The 16,378-nt window shown below is 35.3% G+C and overlaps 1 protein-coding gene across 1 annotated transcript in view; it reads left to right on the top strand.

Annotated features, from left to right (window-relative positions):
* The first annotated feature begins 228 nt into the window (after nt 1-228).
* The window catches only part of plcb4a (phospholipase C, beta 4a), a 46,866-nt gene continuing 30,716 nt past the window's right edge, over nt 229-16,378 (top strand). Inside the window, exons 1-9 of the mRNA XM_066705873.1 lie at nt 229-390; nt 6,432-6,529; nt 12,435-12,515; nt 13,297-13,356; nt 13,958-14,101; nt 14,960-15,039; nt 15,123-15,176; nt 15,319-15,400; nt 15,953-16,053. Of these exons, the coding sequence (XP_066561970.1) occupies nt 6,446-6,529; nt 12,435-12,515; nt 13,297-13,356; nt 13,958-14,101; nt 14,960-15,039; nt 15,123-15,176; nt 15,319-15,400; nt 15,953-16,053 (686 nt within the window). The 5' untranslated portion in view covers nt 229-390; nt 6,432-6,445. The remainder of the gene's footprint in view (nt 391-6,431; nt 6,530-12,434; nt 12,516-13,296; nt 13,357-13,957; nt 14,102-14,959; nt 15,040-15,122; nt 15,177-15,318; nt 15,401-15,952; nt 16,054-16,378) is intronic.

The following is a 16,378-nucleotide window of genomic DNA, read 5'->3' on the forward strand; positions in this document are numbered from 1 at the left end:
AAAGTGTTTTTGTTCTGTAAATTCATTTCAAAAGGAATTTAACCAAAACAGTCCAGCTTTAGCGATCCATTATTTCACGTGTTATGTTTGGCTAGGAGAACACACAGGAGAACAATAGGACAGAAGTTTTATCATCCTGGGGGTGGGGGAGACTGATGTGAACAAGCAGCAGTGTGAGAGGTGTGTTCTCCTCAGTTCATTATTTCTTCACTTGGCTATATCCCAGACACTTCTCACATGCACGGCATAACAGAACTGGGATCAGTAGTGTGGTTTGCCTTCTGCCTCGTATCGTCACAGCAAAATATTCCAATAACAGCCATTCTGTGGAAACGGTCTCCTTGAAGTACATTTACATGTTATCTAGTGACTTGGTAGCCTCACTGTAAGGTAAGACCTTGATGAGCTTTGCATCTAAAGAACTGTCTTCATTGAGTTTCGCAGCCGCACAGAGTTGTTTGCTTGTGGAGTTATGCTTATGAAATATTTATTTCCATAGAAGGGCAGTCTTAGGTTTAACTTTAGAATTTGTATAGTTGTATAATGTATATTAAACAAGATACAGATATGTGTATATATGTGCAACAGTCATCCTGCATGCATACTACAAACACAGATAGACACACACTGATACATATATATGTGTGTGTGCGTGTGCATGTGTTTTTGTTATAACAATATTAAAATATATTTTGATTGATAAAAGGAACAGTGGTGTGTCCTCATTGTAACCTTTTGTTAATTGTTTTGATTAATTTCTCACATGTTACAAATGTGACTTCTCCACAGTCACAAACACAGGGATTGATACATTTTAAGGTTCTTACTATGCACAAGAGATTGCAAGTCATCAAGAAGCCATGAATAGGTCTATGTATATGACAAAAATTCCCAGAAGATTTCAAAGGAATCATCTCTGGTGCTATTAATAGATATGGCAGTTTGAAAGCCATTATCTCCTGTGTGAAACCTTAATTGGAAAGAGATGTATGGAGGAATTTCTGCTACCATACAGTATAGACACATTAGAAACAATCTTAGAAATCTCCTTTTCAACCCCAAGGTCTTCCAGTTATTGGCATTGCGGTAGGGATTATAATTCAAATTAGAAATAGTTTCAAGATTAGTTTTTTCTTTTAATAAGTTAAAAACGGCACTACCGTAGTTGAACTTACTTTCCCAAATTTATCATGAGTGCTACTGATAATAATAATAATAATAATAATAATAATAATAATAATAATAATAATAAACAAAGAAGGGGAACCAAAGCATCAGGCCTACCTGTCTATTATAGTTAGTATTTAGGAAATGTCTTTTTATTCCATCAGCAGCCTGATACATTACTTATTGTTTAAATGATTGAAACCTTTAGGTGGAAAAGATGTCAATGCTAAGAGATTTCGTATTGGAAGAATATGTATTTATTCCTTTCATTCAGTTTCCCATAAGGATATTTTCTAAGAAATAACAACACACTTTAATCATGATTTCATCAGAGTGCTTGCTTTTACTTAGCTAACTCGTGTTGTTTATTGTGATAAACCCCTTCCGCTTAGCTCTCAACTTTGACTTCAGCACATTTGGTCTGCACTTGTTAGCTATTACAATCTAGGATGTAGGACTTGTATTTTATATTAACTGTATATTTTACCTATGCACTTCTGTAATTTTGAACCTGTAATTGTATTATGTTTTGATCTGTAGTTGTAAACTGTATTAGTGCACTTTGTATAGCTCTTGTATGCTATAAGTCGACCCGGCGTAAGGGTGTCTGCTAATAAATACATAAATAATAGTAGTAGTAGTAATAATAATAATAATAATAATAATAATAATAATAATAATAATAATAATCAGATATACCCCCCCCCTTTCAGTTACTTGTAATATGTTAATGTTGAAATAAATACAAGTACAAATAGAAAAGCAAAAGCTGTGTGAGGTAATTTGCCTTACCCTTAACCGTTAATTGTCAATCATCAGACTGAGCTGTAAGAGAGGCATAAGCACTTCTAGTTGTTATTGATCAGCTGCATTCCTGTAATGTTCATTAAGCAAAGCCTCGCTGGTCAGAGGAGTCAGTATGTGGGCAGAGCTACGTGTGAGCTGTGTTCATTTAAAATACACAGTTGTTTTCCTATAAACGGCAAAGTGAGGTTTGTAAAGACATGTGCCAATCGAATCAGGATGTATCTGTTGTAATCTGGGTTACCTCACTGCCAAAATAAGTTTAGTTCAGTTCTCTTGGTCCAAGGTGAGCAGCATCACATAACCGACACATTTTTTTTGACACAATTAGTCCTGGACCATCTAAAAAAAGAGGCCAGACTTGTGAAGATTAAATTACTGCCTCAGAGAGGATAATGGAGCTTTCGTCAAAAGACAATTCTTGGTAGTTTGGACACCAGCTTTTTCTGAGGCTTTATATGCAGAAAAGAGAAAAGATACTTGGTACAAAATATATAAAAAAATAATAATACTATGACTAATGGTTAATTTAATATTTTTCCAAGAAACTTTAAATATGATTGCTTACATATGAGCTGCTTCAAGTTTTGTTGTAGTTTTGTCTCATACTGAAGCTCAGTTTTGCATGATTAATAAATATGCAAATGCATGTGGCTCAATCAAACTGCTTAATTCTCCCCGCAATTTTGTCACTGATATCTCACTCCCTGGCAATGACTCCCACAAGGACCTAGTCACGTGTCTGTGTGTGTTGAGGTTGTTAAGGTTTGAAGTCAGACAGTCAGTAAAGGAATGGGTTTCTTGTGTGCAGGGGTATATGTGGGATTAAGAATCTCAGGGTTCATACCATGACAAAAGTTTCCAGTTATGTGGATAATTTCCTAGTTGCCTAATTTGTATTATTATTATTATTATTATTATTATTATTATTATTATTATTATTATTATTATTATTATTGTTGTTGTTATTACTACTAACACTTTGCTCAAGTAGTAATACTAATAGTAGTGTATTGCTCTACAGGCAGGACAGAGTCCAAAAATAATATTCTACAGCAGAGTAGTTGATGCACAGTATCCAGCAACATTTTCAGATATTGTCAGACTATTAACAATTCAAATGAATGGCCCAGGTTTCTGAGACAGGACATCAACAGGTCAGATACACTGGAGCACAGAGGCCTAGACCATCTACAACCTTGGAATAATTACTTTGTTAACCTTCATAGCAGAATATTAGGAGAGGATAGTAGGATACAGTAGGATAAATTAAACATTTGGTGCTTACCAAATGTTTATATTTTTCAACATTTTAAATACACAAATACGATGAATGATAATGCATGTAGGAAGGACTAAAGTAAATCACACTTGCAGAAGCAGAGTATTTGGATAGCTGTGTGAAATAATAATGGCTGTCCAAATCAGTATTTTTCCTAAACCATTATTTCAGTTCCTATATTTTATATCATATGATCACTAAATAAATCAAATGTATTTAAAAGAAAATATATACAATTTACTTTAAGATGAACCATGAGTATGTTTTACATTAACAGACTTTGGTGTATGGTTGTTTTAGTAGTTTTAGTTGCCCATTATATAATTTAAACAACTGTAATTTGAAATTAAAGAGAATATTCAGTAGAACAAAATGATACTTTTGGTGACAGAATATCTGTATTTCAGTTATCTATCTATATGATATATTTTGTCTAGGTCATTATTTAGTTACATTCATAACTGAGTTCTTTAAGTTCTACTGTGGATGCAGTTTTAATAGCTTTCATAAACATTTGCATAATTTCTAGAAAGACCCTTTCGATAGACCATAGTGCAATTGAACCACTAAATTCAGTGACAGTGACAGAAACCCTAAACTTGCAAATAAGTTTATTTGAGCAGACTTCTTCTATAGTCTCAGCAGTGGCTGCTAATAGATATTCCAAGAGTTAAAACGCCAGCATGTACAAAAAGTTAAGATCAGGAAGCCTTGGGGCCATATGATTGTTTGGATTCTAGTAGTTAATTTGTCCAATAATCTCATCTGGCCGTTTCTTGATGGTTCACGTGGAGTCAGTTTCTACAACATAGCTGGGTAATTCGTTCCATGCACCCGTGATTGTTTGTGTAGACCTTGTTAGGTCACATTTCGCTGTGCGTCACTGTTGGCTATTACAGAAGACTATAATACAGTACATTTTAGTGTTCCTCAGCTTCAGTCCTTGAGGGCCCCACACTATTGTGTTATAATGCTTAGTTAGGTAATCAAACTAATTATTCATTTAATTGGAAGGATTTAACTACTTTTCAAGGTCTAATGCAGGTCAGTCACAATTAGGTCTGAAAGTTAGGCAGCTAGCACTAATAGCAGGTGTAAATTTAAATATATATATATATATATAAATCTGTGTATTTGTTTTACAGCAATGGATTTTTTTGTTTGTTTGTTTTACTTTAGCCAGGTAAGTTAGTTTCAGTGGGCCACATCCAAATCTGCTATGTAAAAAGAGTCCTTTACAGAATCATTATAGATTGGGGAAGATGTCCAATATTATCTAGCATAGTAGTAGGCTGTAATGGCAGACTCCGATAAAGGAGAAAAGGTGAGATGAGAAAGAGTTTAATCATCAGAATTAATCACTTTACAAGGTATGACTGGCAGTAATCATTGGCGGGAGACGTTTAATCAAAGTATTGTGGTTTCAAAGGTTAGTCTCCCAAAAAAGACAAGCAAATGCTGGGATTCAAGACAGAGAAAAATGGGTGAGTTCATAATCTTAATGTAACCGTTGCATTCTGTATATATAATGGCAGCTTAGAAGGTGCTTTCTGCATATGCGTCTGTACTATGATGTTCTTTTTCTGCATTCAAGATGACAGGGATAGAAGGTGCTCCGTATCACATAGCCTTATATAGATTTTTTTAATAATAACTACCAGTGAATGCTTAGTTTTGCACCAGCTAGAGCCTGTTGATAGAGGGAGGGAGTCCAGTAAATAGAGCAATGGTGTAATCAAGCCTGGGGGAGACAGAGATGGCATGATGGAAGTGTGGGCTATGACACTGAATTTGAGTTTCTAGGAAAAGCATATACCATTTAAAGAGCACAGACCCAAGAACAGGTCCCAGTGGACACCAGCTGACATGTGGACACAGAATTGAATGTGCCCAGAAAAGTAGAAGTTCATCCAGGCATGTAGTGAAAAGGACAGATAAATAAATGTGTGCAGGAAATATTTGTGGGCTGCATGGTGTCAGAATTTGCTCCAAGAGAATAAGGACTGGGGATGCTTTTGTCAGTGTGGAGCAGGAGATCACTGGCAGTCTCCCCAAGGGCAGTTTCAAGGCTGTGATGCAGCTGGAAGCGGATTCAGAGAAGTCATGTTCAGTTGTGCTCATATGATTTAGCTGGAAGCTGCCTTTTCACAATCTTTAGAGGAAAATGAAAGAACCAAGATTTGGTGTTTGTGAAATGTAAAGCTTTAAGAGCATAAGAAAATGACCCTGGTTGTTTTGTATTACTCCTCTCTTCTGATGTTTTGTCATTCCTTTGATTAAAGTGGATGGACCAACAAATAAACTAAAATATCCTTTTTGGTTTAAAGGACCAGCTTTGATATTCTTTACATGCATCTTTATGTGCAAAATAAAGTAAAGATTCTCTTCCGTTAAAGGCACACGTGTCCACTAAGTGACTACTGAGAACAGGAAGATTAGCACATGATAAAGACCTGCCCCCCTCCCCCACATGCTACCACATGCCCTGTTTTATTCCTGATTGATATCAGCATCCTTTCTGGTTTCAGTATTTAACAGGAAAGGCTGGAATTGTAGACGCTGGGAGATTCTGTGGATTGATTCCGGACTTTTGTGGTCTGATTCTGCCTCAGAATGTGGACGAGTGAATTCATTATGTATGTCTGAAGAAAAACAAGGATATGCATCGATCTTTACCATGGAGGCAGTGCAAGGCAGATAGCCTATCTGCTGAGTTAGACAAGTATAAATTAAAACCAATTTCTGAAATGCCCTGTTGGAAACGGCTTCCCAGGCATCCTATATGTGCTTTAAAAGGCGTCTGTTTTCTTGTGGATGTTTCCATTATACCAAAATATGTTGATTCCCCATTAAATTTGAGCTGAACCAGAGTAACCTTTACTTTTTAATGTTTTTGTATTTTCAGGTCATATATTGTTACCCAAATATGTGAGACACACCACCCTATTAATTGTTCTGGTTTGTCTATTCTTCCATTAAATGTAATATGATATTGATAAATATTACCTAATACCTAAAGTGTATTTAATATTCAAAACATACAAACAAACATGAATTTACTGACCTTTAAATGTATTTTTATATTTATTTTACCTATTATCTATTTATTTTTAAAGCAACCATTTTGATGATAATATTTTGTATTCTATTAACAGTTGCATTATTTTTTATCTTTCAGATTTGTGAGCAGCCATGGCAAAAGCATATGAATTTAATTGGCAGAAGCCTCTCCCAGGTATTTTGCAAGAAGGGACTGTGTTTGACAGATATGAAGAGGTAAGAAGGAAATTGTCACTGGTTTTAATTCAGCTGGGGGCTAGGATGTTAAACCCTTGTTGAAATGTAACTTGTGTTGATATGAATTGTATAACAATCTATATTCTATGTATCAAATATCATATCTGTCTGTTATATACTTACATACACGTCCGGAATAATATTAGAATGGGGAAATCTTGAGACTTCATGATTTTAAATGATGTTTAGGTTGTTTTATTTCCAGGACTTGAGCAGCTACTGAGTGAAAAAGCCTTTGATGAAAACAGATCATTTGTTTGGCCTCTTTGTGTGTTCTGTTATTATCTTCTGCTAGCTCCACTTTTCTCAGCGGCCAGAAAGAGTTATGCGTCTAATAATGTTGAGAAGATGCAGTCCCAAGTGCAATATTTTCCTTAACGTCATAAATATGCTAACATCTAATATTTACTGTTCTTAATGCAGACCTGTTGAGTATTTTCTGCCCAGAAATTGTCATTTTAATGGTATACCCATCTAAACATCAAAAAAGGAAATTGAATCATATTCTTTCAATTTGAGGCCTTACAGCACGCCGGAAACTGAGCACTGCAGTGAAGCTGTCATACAAATCAGATTGTGCTCCACAGTGAATGCCTTTTTGGGAGATCAGCTTGCTAATAATATTGACTTCTGACCAGCTATGCTTCAGATATTATCTTCAGAAACAGTCCTGGGGATCCAGTTACATTTTCTAGAGGCTTTTAGAACTAAGGTTGTATTTCTGAAAGAATGCCCAATAAAATATTACATAAGGACAAATGATGTGGAAGTACAATCATGTATGATCACACTCTACTGTCTTTATGGTCTGTCATCCCACATTTCTGCCCTCCATCTTGCAGCAGGATTGCTGTCAAATGCTTTATTTTGAGAAAAAAATCCTATTGAGTTTTTGTATTAGACGTTCTGTAGAAGAACTTCCTTTTGTGTGTTTTTTATTTGTTTGTTTATTCTAAGTGTTCCAGTGTTTCAATTAGTTTTCTGAAAACTATGAAAATGTATGTTACGTGAAAGTGAAAGCAATGTTACAACATGCAACAGAAACATCTAAAGTAGAAAGTACTGAACCACAATCTCCGAAGAAAGTGGCATTTCCAGTCATCAAGCATGTCCTCCATGGTAGATCCTTGTCCATTATTGTTTCTGTGCATCTTGGGCCAAATTATACCGGTTATTGCCATTGTAAAGAATAGCTACCTGAGTAACTCTTAATTTAATATACACCCTTGTCTGCTTTCATAAAATTTCTCAAGGTTAAAATTAAAACATAGTTTTAGAAAGAAAAAAAAATGTAGATACTGTACTTTTTCTTATCTGATTAATTGAATTGCCCTGCAGGGACACATCTTTGATTAACATCACATATGCATAGCCTACCATTAAATATGTAAATAAGGAACAATTTTAGACAAGAGCAGATACTGTTTATATGGATCACATAGTGTAACAGATGCTCCTGCCAAGCACCCACAGATCTTTCATTTGCCATGGCTACATAAAACATGTGCGTTGTGGGTCTCAGAGCTTGATTTGGCTACATAATGTACATCCATTTATCCATCAAATTAACTATTTAAAGTACATTTACAGTTACAGTTAATAGAATTTACAAGACACATTTCCTTGTGCAGGATCACAGCTGTCAACTTTTAAATCCCTTTACAGCTTTTTATTTTTTTAAAAGGTTATTCACAGTTTGTTTTTATCCAGTTGAAAAAAGTCAGTTTTATGTAATTTATTTTTCCTAAAATATGACGCTAAGTGTGGAGCTTTTGGCATAACATGTAAATATGTCCTTGGAGGCGTTTGTGTCATTAACTTTGAAGAGCTTTGCTCTTTTGATTTGAAAGGCTAAATACAGAATATGGACAATGAGTTTAGTATTGCAGCAATTGGTGCATTAAGGATGGCTGCTTAATTCAGTGAATATAACTGACAGCTGTGATTGATTTCAGCATTGTCTCAGACCTCAGGGAATGACTTTTTCGCTTTTGTTCATAGTTTTCCGTATTAAGCCAGCTCTTTGAAACAGATTTATATGATACTGTAAATTCAATTTGCAAGGCAGACTACTAAAATCGTTCACTGTGCAAAAAGAGAGTCACTTCAATAGTCACTTAGATTCTAAAGTTTGAATGAGTTGACTTTGTCTAGAAGCTCTTATTGTATAACATCCATATTTGAAGGAGAGGTGATGAGGATAATATTGTATCTGTGGAATAACAGCTGAGATGTTGCACACATGCTGTCTGCGCTCCAGCCTGGCACCCTCCTATACTTTCCTAAGCTGAATATCAGAACGCTTGCAGAGGACAAGAAGTGATCACCTTGATTTGAAAAGGAAAATGCAGGAAGTCAAACAACCATGAGTTAATTCTTCTTCTGGCATCCAACAAGGCGATATGTTGAGGCCCTGATATCTTTCTGCTTTCAATGGACTGGTTTCTCAAGCTTTTTCCATGATATTGCTGTATTTTCTGAACCTAGGCATCATCAAGCAGGAAACAGGAACACTGTGTCTCTAGCCTAAATGACAATTCTCACTGGGAGTGAGTCAGTCGAAAGTTAATCACCTGAGAAACTCAATCCACAGAGCACATACCTTAGAAAGTGAGATTCAAAGGCATGTTGAGAAAACAGAAAAATGAGACATCATGAAATCATGAACATTTTAGCATTCAATAAGAAATATGTCCTAAAAAATATTCTGCACCTATTTAAAATCATTTTAATGGTTGCCTTATGTTAGAATAAAAAGGTATCTCAAGGGGTGGGTGTATTACTCACAGATCAAAGACATTCTAATCAATTGATGACTGGGATTTAAGCCTTTCCATTACTTTTAATCAGTGTTAAAATAATTGCTTTTATTGATTGATACAAGTATTATAAAAGTGTTTTCCCTTAAATATATATATATATATATATATATATATATATATATATTGCTAATTAAGAAGATATATAGCCTTTCATGCATTGCACAAAAGAAAAGGATAAGTCAAACCACAACCTAGCAGTTAGATTTAGTTTTTTTAATTAATCACTCTCCCTATATAGAGTTCATTTTGTATACTGCTGTTGGTTTCTATGGGATCCCCTGTTGTTTATCTACCTATATTGTTATTTGCTTTGCTACCAAAGTACAAGATTAAAAAAGCTCTCTGAGAGGGAATTGGATGAGGGGTTATTATATGGTTATGCAAGATGCTCTTCTAATCAAGAGGTAATCAAAAAGCAGTACATAGGACACACCCATCATAAACACCTCGCTGTGTTAAATAAACCAGGCCACAATAAAACCTCTGGAAGTAATGTGACCCAAGGCAGCAGACTGGGCTAATATGGAGAAGATATGTTCAGTTATTGGTGCTTTTGGCATTGTTACATGAATCACACACATTAAAACATTAGCACATTAGATGCATGTGAAGATATTGATTTGATTCATGAATGTGTATATATATATATTTCTTTAATTATTAAAGGCTCTGAATCACGAGTAATCCACAGGAAATGTGAATGTTGACTAAATTAATAGCTCCATTTATAATTATGACTAAGTGACTGTTTTTGAAAAAGTAATGCCTGACAGTGTTCATTTGGTGTTTTAAAAGCAATGACTGTACTTGAAGGCAGTTCCCAAAGATTGTAAATAATTCTACTAAAACTGAACTGTTGCCTCCTGTGTTGTATAATTTAGACATAATACCACAGGCTGAAGCTGAAGTGTTGTTAAATGTGCTCAGTTACTGCAGCAGAATTGTGTAATTTACACTACCTATTAGGCACAAAGTAAACTACATTTAACTTTTATTGTGATTTAAACACTCTTAGAATGCTAATTGTGTTCAGTTAAGCATGTTGCAGTTGCTTTTTAACTACCATATTGTACCTCATACCTCATAATTTATGTTCTTCAATGTACTGTCTCTTGCATCAAATTAAATTTCATTTCAATTTGTCAAGCATTTCATGTAATTGTTTCTGAAAATTGTAGTTGATAATACATTAATTATTTCACACATACCTATAATATGGAGCTTTACAGAATTTGCTCTAAATTCTGGAATGTCTGTGGATATTCCATTCTCGCTTAATTCTATTCATGCCTTGCTTTAAATCCCTTTTCTAAAGGCCTGATTTTCTTCTAGATCAACAATATTAACATGAATATATATTGTCCATCTGTATATCTACCTTAGGGTTGTTCTGGGAGCAGGACACAGATACTGTAAAACTAGTAAACTCTTCCACCTTGTGTTTTAGGCATGGGTAGCTGCTACTCATGATTCTTCTTCATATAAACTCGCCATGATTTACCCTGGTATAGACCCATGCTGGTAGTGGTGTCAGTAGGCAGTAGTGTCTTTGCACATGATCTGGTCTTGTCTAAAGCTGGACTATTTTTGGTACAATGCATTTTATACTTTTTCCATTACGAGTGGAAAACATTTAAATCCAAATGCTTCCACTTGTGAATTTGGTATAGTTCCTGATGGATCAATCCTAGTTAAATACACTGGCCTTTGCCTCTTTGTCAGCCTGTTGTCTTATTCGACTTCATTGAAAATATACCTCCCCAACATCTCACATACAAAGAGTAAAGGATTTCTCAAGTTTGAAAAAAATAAGTATGCTTAAATGTCCTGAATACAGATATGTATGGGTGTTGCAACCCTGTATTCCTCACTTGAAATACTTTTCTCTTGTCTGTGGTGTGACCATTTTATTTGTTATTTATTGTTTTCTGCTGCTGTCTGTTTTTTCAACATCTTGTCAAGTTTAATGTTATGCATGAATCTGCTGCTTTTTGTTTCTTCTTAAAATTCATAAATACATTTAAGTAAATAAATAAAATCAGGAGGGAATAAAGTTATCTGTCTGAAGTCGGAAAAGAATGGTGCAGAAATATCTTGTTGAAACAGTAATGATGGTGTGTTGAAGCTTTTGTGTTTTCTAACAAAGTTATTTTTGATTTATTGTTAGTTTTTTCTTGTGGTTGTTTTATAAGTGTAATTGTGTGCTTCAGGACTGGGAAAAGTGTTTATTTTATTATGACTGTATCATGTGATACATGCTGGCACACTCCAAATTATGTTGCTATAAACTTGGAAACAAATTCCTACATATTAAGAGACAAGTATGAGTAATGTTATTTTAATATGCATTACAACACAACATGGCGAGGATTTATGCGTTAATCACACCTAAATGAGTTATGAGGAGCTGTGTGTTAGTGCTGCTCTATCTGTTTAGGTGGAGGATTAACACATGTTAATCCACTTTCCCCCATAGCTGACTTAATACTTGCATACAATATTGCGTTATGTTGATGTGTTTAAAGATCTTGGCAGCCATTTATATTTTTTGTTATGTTACAGATTTTGGTTGTTATTAATTTGGTAATGTTTTAGAGTTTGTCAACTTGCCAGCTTTGCCAGTCAGGGAGGTATGATGTCAATTCAGGGATGTTTCTGAGCAAGATTCCTATATGGTTGGTTACATGCCACAAATCATTATCTCTGAAAGCAGGCTGGCAAGACTGGCATAGTATCTGGTTTTATTCCTATTTATAATTAATCATTGAACCAATCAGCTGCTTCAATGAGAAATGCTTATGATTTTGGACACGTGTGCTTGTCTACAGGCCAATTCTGAGCATGCCTGTACCATCCACATCCACATGTCGTATCCTGTGTAGGGCTTCAACAACTGATCCAGATAATGTATGCGTGGATCACGAGAATGTATGCATGGATAAAAGCTTCTTTCATGCCTGGTTTTCAATCAGGAAACTGTAATAATTGTGGTGGTATTAGTATGCTAGTGATGGCAGACAAGCTGGCTGTGGATTTATACATTTTCTTTCATTTTTTGTCAGGATCCTTTTGTCTTTGAACCAAATACTCTCTTCAAAGTGGACGAATTTGGTTTCTTTATTACATGGAAAAGTGAAGGAAAGGTAGGCTGACTCAGTATCATACCTTAAAATATGTTATTAGCCTACACTGTGTGAAGTAAAGGCAATCGTTTTTGGGTTCAGTTGTCTCTTCAGTTGTCACTGCACCGCAATGCAATGTGAAATGGCACTTGTAGAAAGCTAAACAGCACATTTAGGATTGCATTTAATCAAGGATAAATATAAACCCTTGGTAGGGAAAAGACTACATTCAGTGACCCCCTTGACTGAGTGATATTGCTGATTTTGCCTTGTACAATATTTTAATCTAAAAATCTCCCCGGCACCCCACTGCAGCAGCGGTGAGTCTTTGATGCCGAATAACATAACTTCTCACTCAGTCTGCGGTGCAGTGTACTGTCACAGTCATCCATTATGTGTCTTTGCACCTCTTTACTTTGAAGCCCAGATCAGTGTGGGTGAACCGAATCCTCTCACATTCTGGCAGCAGTAATCAAAGCAGAATTGCTGCTGGGCATCCCACAACATCTTGTGTCTTTAGAGAAACCCCACAGATTTAAGTCTTTGAACAGTGTAACAATTCTTAATATTTAATCTTTTAGCCGTATATTTATCATCAAGGAAGTTCTCCTTGCTGTACATTATAAAGCTTTAGGAAGTTCCTAGAAATTGAATTTCTATGCATTTTTCAACATCCTCGTGTTTTTCAAGTTTTTTTCTCGTCAGTCAGCATATATATCAGTTTACTGTTGTTTTATGAACGTAACCCATTACAGGTGCCCAGCTACAGTATTTTTACCTAGTTTGTTTTGTTTCTCCATAGGAAGGCCAAGTATTAGAATGCTCTTTGATCAATAGTATCCGATGTGGACCAGTACCAAAGGTAAGCAAACAGAAACGCATGGCAGGACATTGAAATGACCTTCTGCTGACGCTGCCTTCAAGTCAGGAGACTTTTATATGTGGTGCAGTGAAATGTAACCTTGATTTAAAGAGATTGAGGGCAGTGAGAAGCACTTTTATTGTTCATGAAGGCAAGTAGGGGACAAAGCCATATTAGAAGGAAAAACTTTTCAGGCTTTTGAAATGCTATAAATAATATAATTGAAAGGGATTGCTTCATGCACCTCCCAAGCATATGATAAAGAAAATGGTGAATGGCCATATGCACTATTATATATTATTAATAAGAGAAAGCACATTAGACCCAATTTACAAAATAAAATATTACTGTTGGACATGTAAGACTATGTGAATCAGCAAAACACATTATAAATAAGATCTGATAAGGCTGATCAGCATTTTTGCCACAGAATATAAAGATGGATTTGCCATTTAGAATCTTTGGTAGCTTTTAAAATGGATTAGTCTCATTACTGTTACTTGATCCAACAAATTCTATAATACCCAACATATCAATATACTGTATTCTGTTATATAACATTAAAGCAGTGATCTATGTTTCTTCATTTTTATTTTAAAAGGACCCTAAAATACTGGCTGCCTTGGAAACCGTTGAGAAAACAGAAAATGACCTGGAAGGCCGGATTGTTTGTCTCTGCAGTGGTACAGATCTGGTGAACCTCAATTTTATTTACATGGTGGCAGACAGTGCAGAAACAGCTAAGGTATGTTGGATTTCCCTAAAACGGAGCATGTGCGTTTACAGATGCCTCTTTCACACCCAAACACTATGACAATGCTGTTACTGCTGAGAATTTTAAAAATCTAAGATTCAACCAGCATCTCATCTTTGTTGAAAATGTGTGACTTTCCAAGTTGCTAATAAGGCAATAGCTGAAATAGTACATGCTTATAGGCATTTAATGTACCCTAGAGGTATCTGCAAACAAAGCCAGACAATTACTCTGCTGGCAGGGATTCAGGATCTTTTTGTTGTTTTGTTTGTTTTTTCCAAGGTCAGAAATGCCATCTTACAGAAACTGATAGCCGTGCTTTGCTCAGTTAAATTCTGCATCCTGTACCTGCCTCAGTGTGGGAACTTTTAAAAATAACCTCCTCAGGAAATGCGGGTGCTGAATGGTTTAAGCTATGAAGCACAATGAAGAAGAGTGCTTTGTCAGCGATACTTGCCTTATCCCTGGCAGAACACAATAGTGGTCTGTGGCTTGAAAAATCATGAGAAAACTATGCTTTGCTGCCCTCTAGTGCTTAAAAGCTGGATTTTCACTGACATTCATATTTTGATGCAGTGTTCCTCATCTCCAGCTCTTATGGCCACAGTCCAGATTGCATAGGTTTCCTTAAATGACCTCTAGTTTACAAACTTAAGTGATGCGCTTAACAACTGCAGTTACTGTGCTGCAGTATTGCATCTGTTTGATGTGATCAGTTTTCAATTCAGACTTCCACTCCCACTCCCTCAATATGTCATGGAGAATGTAAGAAAATAAACATTATGCGTCTTGTTTTTATCTCTGTGCAATGCTTAGAATTAATATTATTTCATATTGTTCTACTTGCAGCAATGGATGGAAGGGTTGAGATCTGTGATCCATAATTTCAGAGCTAACAATGTGTGCCCAATGACTTGCCTAAAAAAACAGTAAGTACCGAAGTATAACTGAATTAAGAAATAGTGAAGAGCTTAGACTGCAGCCTTAAACCTTTTTTCTCTCTTCTTTTTAGTTGGATGAGGTTATCGTTTCTGACCAATGTAAACGGAAAGATCCCAGTGAGAAGGTGATCGTCTTGCTGTTGTGTGATGTGCCACCTTTAGTTGACCTGTTTTAAATTTGGAAGGAATTAAATTGTGTAACAGGTCAGCATTGTAGGATGTTCTGAACTTCATCTGGGAACTAACAACATTTTGTTTGTCGTTCAGCATAACAAGAACCTTTGCTTCAGGCAAAACCGAAAAGGGGATCTTTCAGGCACTCAAGGAGCTGGGCCTCCCTAGTGGAAAGGTATTTGTCTATATATCTGGTTTATTTTAGTTCTTAAGCATATTATTATGTATTATTTCCCTGTAAAAATAAATGTATATATAAAATAGATGATGTGTGGTAAATTATGATAATAAAGCATCATAGCAATGACACTGTAGATGCTTAATGTAAATTCTTTATTTTTAGATTAAATATTTGATTCCTTAATGTTGCTGCTTCATCTGGAATGTTTTTTTAAAAAGCATCTGACTACATCCTGTAAAACTGTAATAAGAGGACGTACATAACATGTTCAGTTCTTTAAGATAATTTCTACTTTGTTCTGTATAATTCTGTACATTGTATATTGAATGAAGAGTCGAACTCAGTCTGTACCTTGTCTAAGAGAATACCTTGTATTTATCAAACACAAAACAATGGCTTTGAACTGATATTGATTCATGTCTGTGTCGTCTGTTACTTTGTTTGTCACTTGCTGAGAGCACTCGGCTACAGTTTGTATTTAGTCCTTTTCTATGATAAATGTATTAAACACACTTTTTGTGAGACTAAAAAAATCTCTCATTGCAGAATGATGAAATTGAACATTCAGTCTTTACCTTCGATAAGTTTTATGCGCTTACTCAGAAGATCTGCCCTCGGACTGACATTGAAGAGCTGTTTAAAAAACTGTAAGTGTACGACGCTTCTATAAATAAAAAAATAAAAGCATTACTGGTTATTGTAGTCTGTGGTTATAATTAAATAATAAAACAACTGCATTTCTTTTAAATTTGATAGTGTATGAAATTTAATTTAATGGACTGAACAAATGGATAAAGGGTGAAGGACTTCTTATATATTACTTGCAGAACATTTGTGACTAATTTCTGAAGTGGTCCACAGATTGCAGGTCTCTCATGACATTAACCCAATTAAGGACAACAAAAAATCAAATTCCACCTCATGTCTTTAAAGGGAACATATGATAGAAATCACAGAGAATAGTAAATATTG

This window comes from Amia ocellicauda, chromosome 1, assembly GCF_036373705.1.
Source record: "Amia ocellicauda isolate fAmiCal2 chromosome 1, fAmiCal2.hap1, whole genome shotgun sequence".
Taxonomy (NCBI): Eukaryota; Metazoa; Chordata; class Actinopteri; order Amiiformes; family Amiidae; genus Amia; species Amia ocellicauda.